At 38.5% G+C, this 12,059-nt stretch overlaps 1 protein-coding gene across 3 annotated transcripts; it reads right to left on the bottom strand.

The window, feature by feature from the left end:
• Positions 1 to 1,578: 1,578 nt before the first annotated feature.
• On the bottom strand, positions 1,579 to 8,698 carry LOC119577755 (transcription elongation factor 1 homolog). 3 transcript variants are annotated; one of them, XM_037925309.1, is made up of 3 exons: positions 8,597 to 8,698; positions 3,894 to 4,033; positions 1,579 to 3,328 (listed from the first exon to the last, which is right to left on the bottom strand). In XM_037925309.1, exons 2-3 carry the CDS (start codon positions 4,007 to 4,009, stop codon positions 3,196 to 3,198), a joined length of 249 nt encoding a protein of 82 aa, XP_037781237.1. In that variant the 5' UTR covers positions 4,010 to 4,033; positions 8,597 to 8,698; the 3' UTR covers positions 1,579 to 3,195. The 3 variants fall into 3 exon arrangements, with proteins under 3 accessions (XP_037781237.1, XP_037781236.1, XP_037781238.1); XM_037925308.1 differs by lacking the exon at positions 8,597 to 8,698 and adding an exon at positions 5,176 to 5,298; XM_037925310.1 differs by lacking the exon at positions 8,597 to 8,698 and adding an exon at positions 5,199 to 5,223.
• Positions 8,699 to 12,059: the final 3,361 nt, after the last annotated feature.

Genomic DNA, 12,059 nt, shown 5'->3' with positions numbered 1-12,059 from the left:
AGCATAACAATTTGAACGGTCAGGGCCAAATGACCCCTCAATTAATTTTGCATAGTATTCTCTCTCATTCCTTTTCCTTCTCTTCATCTCCTGTCCACTTCCTCAGGCACAAGAGTCATGCTGAAAGGACAAGAGTCTGTCTTTGTGTCAGCCATGAACAGCCTCTGGGAGCCTTGGTTAATCACCTAGCCCTAAGGGGTAAGGGGACCTTGAGGGGTAAACCGTTTCTTGCCCCCACTGATTTCAGGCTCACCATAACCAATAATGAATTTTTTTCCCCCTATTATGGTCATTAAGGCTTGCCCCTTCATCAACAAGCCTGTCTAAATTTGATTTCTCTAGTTTCCCAATCCCTGTCTCTCCTTCAACCAAGGCTCTGACCACTGATACTACTATTACCTCTTCTATGTTTGCTGTCAGCTCTGTCCATTCTGAATCATCTACCTGGATCATTACTCAATCTTTTGAGTACTCTTTTTGGTCCAGCTAAGTGGGATCAATTCTTTGTGATTCCTCCTACAGGCCCCATACTCTGAAAACACCATTCTCTTTCAACAATGTCTCACTGTGACCTCACCAGCAACCTCACTCTTCCTTCCATACTTGTACCGGAACTGTTTCCGTCTCCCCGTCTGAATGTCATGTAAACGACAAGGACTGGTCAGACTGTGAAATGACCTGCTTGCCTGCCTCTTCGACTATTTTAGTGGCAGAACTATTCCTCCTAGTGGCCAATGCAAGTCCTACACCAAAATTGCCAAGAATTGCTTCCATAGATATGATCTCCCCCATCAAGTTTATATTGGTGCCCTGTCTAACTATATCAGGCCCTTCCTCGTTAAAATCTGGATTTTTTTATTTCTCCAACTACCATTATTAACCATATTGCCTAAAGATTGTTCCATAATGGCTGTCAGTCTCCTTTCCTCAGACACATAGATACTCTCCATTTGATCTAATCACAGTATACTCTGAACCCCTTGCCTTTTACAAATCCCTGCCATACTCCATTTGCTGCAACTTCTTTAAACTTTTTACTAGCATACTATTCTACAGCACTCTACAACCTTTGACAGCTAATACATTTTGTCTTGATCGTTAACTCATTTTTACCCTTTTAGCCGCAATATTTTAACAGGGTTGGGGAACGAGAAAATTTAATCAGTTGGTTCAGAAGGACTAGACAACTAAAGAGGAATTTTGTCCCCATGGCTCCCTGAGGCCACTCAGGACTGACCCAAAGTCAGTCTTTTATTCCTTCAAAATGGCTGTCATATCTTAGGATGTGGACAGGAGAAGGGGGTTGAAGAAGAGATGGAAAAGAAAAGGGAGAGAAGGAAAGACTGCAAAATTGGTTGAGCCGAGGACTGAAGCCCAACATTGGCAGGCAAGGGACTAGGGGGGGGGGGGGCCTAACTAGAAACATTAAAACATACATAAACACTACAATACATAATACAACTGGGGGAACTTGTAATATATTTAACTTTAGTAATTTTATTGTAAGGTAAATTATTAGTTAAGTATACTTACCTCAAACTTCTAACAAATTCTCAAGGATCAAAATAATACTGCAGCTGAACATCTTTGTTTACTAGATTAAGAAAAAGATTTTCCTTGACACTGAAGACCTTTCACAGGCAAATTCCACATCAGTCTTGAAGCCATTAGCTACACACACTTGTGTAAAAGGGTTATTTGCAGTGCATCTGTTCCAAGTCCACTAATACAGATTTATCTTGTAACTACTGATAAACCGTATTTACTGGAAATACAGGAATGTGAACAAAATGCTACAAGTAAGAAAATACAACCAAAATTATCTGGTTTTATCTTGTCAGTTAATTTTCTTTCTGTGGAAATAGTTTGGTATGTAATAATGACTGTAGGTATATTAGAGACCAAAAACTAAATATAATGACTGATTATTTGTGGCAGGAAGTATCACCATTATTATTAAACTAATATCATTCTCCACCTAGAAATTTACGTGCTGAGAAATCAAGATTGCTGTAGCTACTAAGAATATGGCTCCAAAGCTACCTGCAAAATCTCTAGAAGTACTGGTCCCCCCAAATAAAGGCAAAACCATGAATGCAGCTAAAATATACCAGCGGTACTATCTAGTAGTATTTTCTATCTTTTGGTACTTCATAAAGTTATGCTCAAGATAGCCATTAATTTGTCTTAACAGTTACATTAATCAATAATTTGGATATCTAAATTCACAAGATCTTGAAGTCTGGAAATGGCAGTACTTCCCAACCCTGACTTTGGTTCATTTTCAATAACTAATGTACATTTGATAAATGGTACAGCAGTAATAAATAGTTGGCTAACCAATACTCATGGAGAAGACGCCTAAACAATACGGCAAACAGAAACAAAGAAATCCCTCACCAAAAAAATGAATCTTATAAATGGGTGACAAAAAGAATGAATTAAAAACTGTCCTTTTCATGTAGCCAATGATGATTTAGGAAGACTACTTCAGGAACTGCATTACTTCTTTCTAGTTAATTACTGAAGACTGAAAGAGCAATGACTTGGTTCAGTATTACTTCCCCTAAATGTTTTTACTGGCCTTACAAAGAAAGGAATGCCCAAGTTTACATATAGTTCTGTTTATGGTCTATCATGCTCAACTTGCATTTCTTTAAATTTACTCTCCAGCAAAGCTCACTTGTAACCATCTAGCCAAATTCCTTGCATATTAGACACACGGTCCTTACTAATGGTGTGACAAGCTACGTCACATAGCTTTTACATAATATAAGCAATATATAATTTACCCAATATGGCTATTCCAAAAACTGAGAAATATAAGTATTGCTTTCCATTTTGATAGTAGTTTTCTCTATTTATTAAAAGGGGAAATCCAAGATACTAAAATCAGAACACAAGACCTAAATCCATCGCTGGCAAACATTTGTATGATAATGACATATGATGTGAAGTGAGTTTAATTTTGCAAACATTAAGATTGCCAAGAATGGTTAACAATGAGGGTGATTCTACATTGAGTGGCACTTCTGCCAACGACTTCTGAAAGATGTCAAATATTCTGTAGCTTTATCAGCTTGCGAATCAAAGAATACATGCATGTGGTAAATGACATATTTTAAGCTATTTCTGCTTGAGGAACACCAAATGTAAAGGGTGAATGTTTCCCAAAAATCTTCAGGAGTAGGTTCATCAATTAGCAGATTCACAAGCATCAATCCATTCATTGTAGACATCAACAGCTTCAGAGAGATAATTAATAGTACACTGGAAGTCCTCCAGACAAACACGGCACGAGACCCTTCCAGCATTTCGTGGTTTGTCCCTGCAAACAAAGAATTAACAATTACTTACCACAAAGACTTTTACCATAAATACTACCCAGCTTTATAGATTATACTAGCAAAGTTCAAATTTCCCTAAATAGAGTTACTTTAACTGCAAAATACAACATTTGGTGTGGCCTGGGAAGATTTGCAACAGACTATAACATTGGCAAAAAATCATCATACTTTAAGTAAAGTACAAATAAACTATTTGAAAACTGAACTCTTTACAATACAAATGGGGTTATAAGACTGGATGAGAGCATAAAACAATGCAAGGAAATAAAAAAAAAACAGGAGAAATGATGCAACTTAATCATATTGCAAAGAAATTTGCAAGAAAATATGTATATAAATGTCAGTTGAGTACAATGGGATAGTGAAAATGAATGATCCAAGTAGTATTAAGTATGCCAGCATGAGGACACAAGAAAATATCAAATTTAAGAAAATATCAGTCAGCATTGCTTTGCTGTATCCTGGAAATGTAAGATGTTTGCAATAGTGACATAGTAAACTCTACTTAAGAAATATGATCACTGAAAATCAAACTGTCATACTTACATCTTAACCTCACAAGATTTCTCGTGGTTACAAAATGAGCAATTGAACTGCGTGTCTAAGGGTTCAATGTTCTTCCTTTTGGGGGGAGGCTTCCTCTTTGACTTGCGGCGTCCCATGGTCCCTGGGCTTTTAGAGCAGACCTGAAAAATAAGTTTTTCAACATATATGTCACCTTTCAGAGGAGTTCTACACATACTATCACTAAACCAATGTCTTTAAATGATTTTGCATAATATCTAGAGTGTTGATGTTCAAAAACATATTTTCACCATCAGAATATGCTGTAGAAAGTTGCTGCAAAAACCTAATTGTTGGATGTTAATGGGATAACACATAAAAAGCAGATTTATAATATTCATACAATTTGCATTCTACTTCAGAGTTTTGTGGAATTCATGTTAAACAAACTGCAAGTAGAACAATGAAGAGATGTACAGCAAAACACACAAATATGCTGAAGTCCTCTTTGCATTACAGCAGTACTTCCATCTTAGTGACATAATCAGTGTTATCAATATTTAATGACACTGCCACCCTTATCGGCCAGAGCAATGATGATGGAGTTCTCTCTCCCAAGTTCCTGTAGGGCCTTGATATACCTAGCAGGAATGGCAGGCTCACATCCTCTAGCACTGGTGACTGCACATGTCACACTCCCTACAGGGAAACCTCTCTCAAATCTGAAAAGGCCTTTAGCACATTTGTGTGTTTTCCTTCACTGTTGCAATTCAGAGTTTGTACCTTGATAAACTAGGATACCACACATTCATAATCAACAGAAACATTCTCTTGATTATGCTGAGAGGGTATAAACGAGTTATCTATTCATTTGTGTTTCTGTTCATATTTGTCACAAAACAGCAATGACATCAAGATGAATCACTGGCACTTCTTGAGTTATGCATACTTGTATTATAGGAGTTTGGGTGTGTGTTATACAGTCAATTCATATAGAATCATTAGTATCAGTAACACAATGCTTTTGATACAGTTGACCAGTTTATAGAATAGAACACACACACAATTTTTTTTTTTTTTTTTTTACATATCTCTCACACACACACACACACACACACACACACACACACACACACACACACACACACACACACACACACACACACACACACACACACACACACACACACACACACACACAAAACACACAAAACACACAAAACACACAAAACACACAAAACACACAAAACACACAAAACACAAAACACAAAACACACAACACACACACAAATGTATTTATTTCATTTATTTATTTTTTACCCACCATAGGGCCATAGGGGCATTTACCTATCAGGGGCTCTGCCTTCGGCCCCCTGCCAAGGGAGTGTTTAGCCTTCAGGGCCTCTACCCTCCGGCCCCTTGCACAATCTACCCTCCGGCCCCTTGCACAATCTAAGATGAAACAAACTTTTCATAGTTTGGGGATACTTTTTAGGCCAGTGAATCAATTCCATTTTCATATTTCCAATAACAAAAAAAGAAATGCTGAAATATATTTCACACACACAAAAAAAAGTCTACTCATATATCTTAAAACACAAAATAAGTGGAGATGATTAAAAACTGGCCCCTTCTCTTTAAAATTTACAATGAGTATAAACTTTAAAAAAATAAGTGAAGTTTCCATTACTAACGATTTAGACTATTACTATTTGCAGGATTCTGATGGTCATTTCAAGTAATTAGGAAAATAAAATAAAATGAAGTAGATCAGGGAAATTGCAATGTAAAATGGGCTAAGATAACAAAAACAGGGGAAAGAAATGTGTAAAACAACCGCCTGCTTATATATTTCTGTGGAACTGAACACTAAAAACCTCCTTTTAATTCCACATGCTATTAAAAAAGGAAATGAAAGAGGTATACTTATAATGTACTGTACTTATCTCCTGAAGTAATAATTTAAAAAAAGAAAATTATTAGAGCCTGTATTTAAAACAAAAGCACACACAATTTATACTGGAAAAGCAGTCATTCATATGACAATAAAATTGGTTCTTTTATGCATCCTTATCATTAGTATCATCAAATACATCTATTTTGTGTACATTCATGATTTTAAACAAAAACATCAGTTTTGCTGCTTTTTCTGTCATCAGCCAGTTCCTTAGCTTTCAATGTACAATACCATAGCTTGAAAAAATTCTCTCCACCCCCGATGAAGATGCCACTGCAGGCAGTTGTTGTTATGCTGCTGAAAATACATCGCTATCCACCACATCTGAAGCTGACATATACTTGGTCACAAAACCAATAAACTTAATTGCATGAAAAGGAGCAGATCTGACTTGAAATTTCATGATTGGGACAAGAGAGGAAAACTTTTCATTAGTATACTCCATTGCATTATTCATTTATACTGCACTAAGCAGTTTTTTTTGAAAGGAAGGATGAATCTGATTGGCAAGATGATGAGCTTGTGTTATGACTTGGCAAAACCTCTTTTTTTTTGCAGCAGTTATATAATGCATCTCTGTCACTGCATATAGTCGAGATGAATTTTTTCCATATGTTCACTACTTGTACATTTATCACTCTGTACTCTGTCCAAAGCCACAGCTATTGGTTCTATTCGTGCAAGTAGCTCCTCTGCTGACTGCTTCATTGTTGAGTTGGACACCTCTCTAACTCTGACATCAATCTGCTCCCTATTATGAGACTGGCCATTAGTGTCTACTGTATCCACTAGACATATGGCCATTTGAGGTTGTCACAGAACACATATAGTAGGCTCACTGAGAATGTTAGACCATCCATTTAAAGAACGACATACATTTTCAACCTTCAACACAGTGGCACACTTTGCATATTCTTTTTCATATATCATGGGTAGGAATTTGTCTGCAATTGTTTTTCTTGTTGGAGGAGTGTCTACTGGCCTCAACTTCCCAAACACTTTACAAAACTGAGGATGTTCTATCAATCTAAATGAAGAATTGGTTGCAAAGACCATCTCAGCGACTTCTTTATCAAGGTATGCTTTTTCATAAGAAGTTGTCTTTGTAACAAATGTGTCCAAAGTTGTTGCATTATACTTTGAAAACCTTGTGGCAGAAGTTGGACATTCTTTCTGTAATGTTGGAGTTGCAGTTGAGGCACCTTTGGAGTCAGATTTTCAGTCTTACCTGGATTATCTAAATCCTCATCTGATAATTCTAATTTTTCTCTGAGCTTTCATTCTTGCTACTCTTAGTTGTAACTCAAGTTTACAAGGTTTGCACAAAGCTTTCCATCCTTTCCCAGACTAAGAAGGAATTCTGTTAAAATGTTCCCACACTGGATCACTCTTCCTACCAGATACATTAGGCTATGGGGTCAGTGACATCTCTCTGTTCTTGCAGTTAGCTCAGGAATGAGTGGCTGTAACACCCAAACTACTACAAGACACAAGGCCATGTCATAACACTGATATATACAGGAACAGGAATCAGGACAAAGAAATGATGCAATCCTGGCCAATGGCTACTGGGCTGCCTGACATGTTCAGACACTTTGTTACCAAGTGAGAAATGATGCAACATGCTGTAAAAGCAATCCAAAATGTGTTTGAAGCTAATGTATAGAATACATAATAGCTTCACAAATATTTTTATGATGAAGGGAGGGGAGGGGAGGGGAGGGGAGGGAAGGGAAGGGAAGGGAAGGGAAGGGAAGGGAAAGGAAGGGAAGGGAAGGGAAGGGATGGGATGGGAAGGGAAGGGAAGGGAAGGGAAGGGAAGGGAAGGGAAGGGAAGGGAAGGGAAGGGAAGGGAAGGGAAGGGAAGGGAAGGGGAAGGGGAAGGGGAAGGGGAAGGGGAAGGGGAAGGGGAAGGGGAAGGGGAAGAGAATCTGATTTAAATAAAAAACTTCGGACAAAAAAAAAAAAAAAGCTTTTTACAGCATTTGGGATGCTTGATGGGCTGAAGTACAGGCTGTGATAGATATTAATGTCTATTTGTTCTGTACATCCACTATATTAAAAATGACCCTAAATCAATGCAACGCTTACAAAGAAACATTTCTCACCGGCGTTTCTCAACGAATGGCATCACAAAGCCTATCAAATCTCCCGGTGGCAAAATGCACACATGGGCTGAAGGTTATTATACAGAAAAGATTAAATAATTACCAAGATACATAAAAGAAGTTCAATAAAACTAAAAGAGTGCATTACATATATGAATTTCGAAAAACAGACCAAAAAAAAAAAAAAAAAAAAAAAACCTTCCCCACCTACTGGATTTAGCGTCATTATCACTGCCGCCATCTCGTACCAAACTAAATTTGACTAAATACCCATAAACACTTAAAAGTCCATGCTCCTACACTGACTGGATTTAAAGCCGCGGATCCAATTTTGGAAATAATTAAGCCTCCGACGCCTCACACACACAAACCCAAGATTTTCCTTTATATTTACCAAAAATCTTACCCATTACCGTTCGTCTACAGACTATTTCCTAAACCGATGATCTCATCTACTTGAAAAAAAAAAAAAAAACACCGAAAAAACCCAAGAATTACCTCCAATTTATCTTGAATTGCGCCCACGAATTAACTCGCCCTATAACGAGACCAACAAAGCCACATCTACATCTCCATGACGAACGAACCGTGACATATTCCTTTAATAACAGGTGGGAAGTACTCATGTGCCAGAGGGACAAATATCTGCCACAAACCCGAGAAAGTCAACCTGCACTCGCCTAAATAAGAGGAAATTCCGCGGAGGTTCAGCGCGAGGCGACAGGGTGCTTGTAAACAATGGAGTCCGGACTGTTTCGGGGTCGTGTATTGGTTGTAATTGCTTTGTTGGGGGTGTTAAGTGCTCATCAGAAGTGCGTTAATTTATAAGATGATACCGTTGGAATATGATTAAAAGCTTTTTTTTATGAAAGGATATGGTGTTTTTTCCCGATTATTTGTCCCTTTTGTTCAACAGTACTCTACAGTATGTAAGCCGGATTTTATGATGGCGCGGCTCCCAGGCAGGCCAAAATTCGTCGCGCGACATTCAAAAAAAAAAAAAGAAAAAAAATCAATAAAGGCCTTTGGTAATTTACATATCAACAGAGGCTTCATCAAGAACGTTAATGATATAATAGTTTTAAATAATATTGTTCAGTATAATTTTCATATTAAATTTCTGTCATTCCTTATCTCTGAACTGAATTTTCCTTCAATTATAATGACAATGACATCATGGAAATGATGTACCATGTACCATTCATATTTAGAATTATCAATATTAATTTCTTTATATTGTTTTTCTCACAAAATGTATTGTGTAAATATGTATTATAAATAAGCTGTGTTCTGGTGGCACACTTGTATATGGTTGTTATAGACACAAAATAAATGGTTAATTAACAGTGATATTCTGCATTTAAAAATGTGGAAAGTTGATAAAGAGGTCTTTCTTTGTTGCTGTTATTTTCATTATCAAGATGGAATTAAGAAACTATTATATTAGATATAATACAGCCAATTTCAGTAACTCAAAATAAAACTAGGTTGAAACCATGTTTTGTTCTTTCCCTACTATCTAATGTTCTGTCATTCCCTTTCGGATGTGCTCTCCTGTTCTAACCAAACAATTTTACTTCAACATGAACATTTTGTGTTATGAGAACTCTATACATGTCATGGAACTGAATAAAAAAATAATAGCTCTTACCAGTAGTGAGTTTTTCGTGACAAATTTCGGTGAACAAACTTCTTTTTAAACTTTTCTTAAATGTGGATGCCTTATATTCCGAAGCTATTCCGTCTCTCTCTCATTTTCTCCCAGAAGGAACACTGTCATTTCGCTGCTTCACGAAACGCCTTCAATATTTCAGGTCTGGTTTGAAATGAGCGCGTCTTTTTCGGTATTAAAAGCGAATACTGAATATTGTAATACTTTACATAAACTCTCTGATAAAACTTGCGTTTGCTCTTTAAATATTCAAAGATATTTATACTTTCTTTTGTCGAATTACAAACAACAGTAGTCGATGATTTCCTAGGAGAACGGATTGTAACTCTGCTGAGTGAACGTCAACTTTCGAGTGAAGTGAAAAATATTAAACTTATGGACACTGATCTCAATTCCGATCTAGGTGAAGATCCCGAATCAGCCCAATACATGGACCATCATAACCCAACACGGAGAACAAGAGAAGAATTAGAAAGTGATAACGAAGAAAACCCCAATCCCAAAACAACCGAAAAACAGAGAAGCCAGATGGAAAACACCGGAAGAACCCCAACCAACAAGTAACAACCTAGCAAATATGGAGGCAGGAAATCCAATTAAAAGATTAATTAAAAGATCTGCAACCACTAATTTTAACAATCCATTTAAATCAACCAAAGCCATAAAAAATAGAATTTCCGAAATACATAGTTGAAGATACCCAAAGAGTACTAGGGGCAGGTAAAGCCCTCAGATTTGAAATGAAGACATATCCAAATAATGACCTTTAAAGGAAATAAATAAACTAGGAGACTGGGAAATAATATGCAAACAACCAACTTCAAATAAGTATACAAACTGTTCCTATGGAACGATATACCTATTTGAAACGGATTTAAATATTGAAAACATTAAAGAGAAAACAAGAACATTAGGATATGAATCAAATGAAAAAAATAGACGCAATAAGAATAATAATAATAAAAAAAGAAAAATGGATTCCTACTAAATCCCTAAGAATCACTTTTAGAGGGACTCCATCCAAAAGAGTAGCTATAACCATATTAGCTACCAAGTTAGACACTACACATTCCCCATACCAAAATGCTATAATTGTCATGGAACAGTAACATTTGAAAAAAAGCAACAACTGTAGCCAACAAGAGCATTATTTTAAAGATTGCCAAAATACCCCATATTGTTCCAAAATCAGATTATTTATATCTTTCCTCTACTCAACGATCTTGGTTGATGCGTGGGGAATCGAGGGTTCAAATGAAAATCGGCCAATGAAATCCTACGGACGTCCCCAGGCAACTTTGAAAATATACGGACCGACCAGTTGTAAGCCTAGTAACACCAAAGCAGGACGTCATCAGGATTCCTCCTGTGTTCTGGAGAGACCTGGTGAATGTATGTGTGACAGCACTTGACCTGGCGCTCGCACCCTCCCCGCGCCCGACCGCAGGGAATTAATCACCCAAGAAGCGGACGGGACAACCACCCCCTCACTGTCCTACCATGGATGAGGGTGGGGACGCGCTCGATGCCCCCCCAGTACCAGTGCCAACTACCACCCCCTCAACCCTCCACTCTATGGGGGGGATTGTTTCCACCGACCTAGGGATGTGAACGATGTGGATTCGACTGCCGACCCTGATGCTGATAACGAGGGATTCCAACTCGTTCAGACCAGAAGGAAAAAAGTGAAAACCATGCCGAATGACACCAGCAACCTGACCAAGAAAGCAAACGGAACGACCCAAAAGCGCGAACCCATCGCCCCCCGGGAGAGGTACATTAGACTGGCCTTTCCTGAGGACACGACTTCTGTCGATAAAATAAGGTGGATGAGGGAGGTGAGCCAGTTTGCCGCCCCTCCAAGAGGAAGGCCCGCTAGACATGGTGCAGGGGAGATGGATATCCTCGCGCTACGTCCCTATGTACGACGAGAACAACAACAATATGTGGCCCTGATGATTAATGGCACTTTTGCGGGGATCTCTCTGCAGAACAAAGACGACTTTCAGCCTAAAAAGAAAAAATAAGGGGAATACCTGGTTACCAGTTTCCGAAGGAGGCGGCCGCTGAGGAAGCACTGCATCTTCCGGGTGTTTTAAAGCCGGAGGATCTATAAGGGAAACGGACAGCCCTTTGAACAGGCTCATCATTGTATGGAGCGGTGAACAGCCGCCGCCTAAAAGTACCAATTCTTTGGAAGATACATAGAGCCGAGCTCCATTCGCCCGTGTGCTCAGAGGTTGTAGTCTGCTACAAATGTCAAGTTATGGCCACGTAGCTAAATATTGCAGGAAGGACACAGCGTGGGGCTGTCTGGCAGGAGCTCACCAGGCAAAGGACTGCCCTGCAAGAAACGACGGAAAGGACAACGACAATGAAGACGCCGCCACCATCGTGAAAGGTGCGTCGGGTGCAGAGCGGAAGGTGTGCGGCCTGGCACCGTAACTGCCCCCAAAAACCGCCACGAGCAC

This window comes from Penaeus monodon, chromosome 10, assembly GCF_015228065.2.
Source record: "Penaeus monodon isolate SGIC_2016 chromosome 10, NSTDA_Pmon_1, whole genome shotgun sequence".
Taxonomy (NCBI): Eukaryota; Metazoa; Arthropoda; class Malacostraca; order Decapoda; family Penaeidae; genus Penaeus; species Penaeus monodon.
Note: the sequence above shows the minus strand (reverse complement) of the source record. Positions and strands in the feature narration are given on the sequence as shown.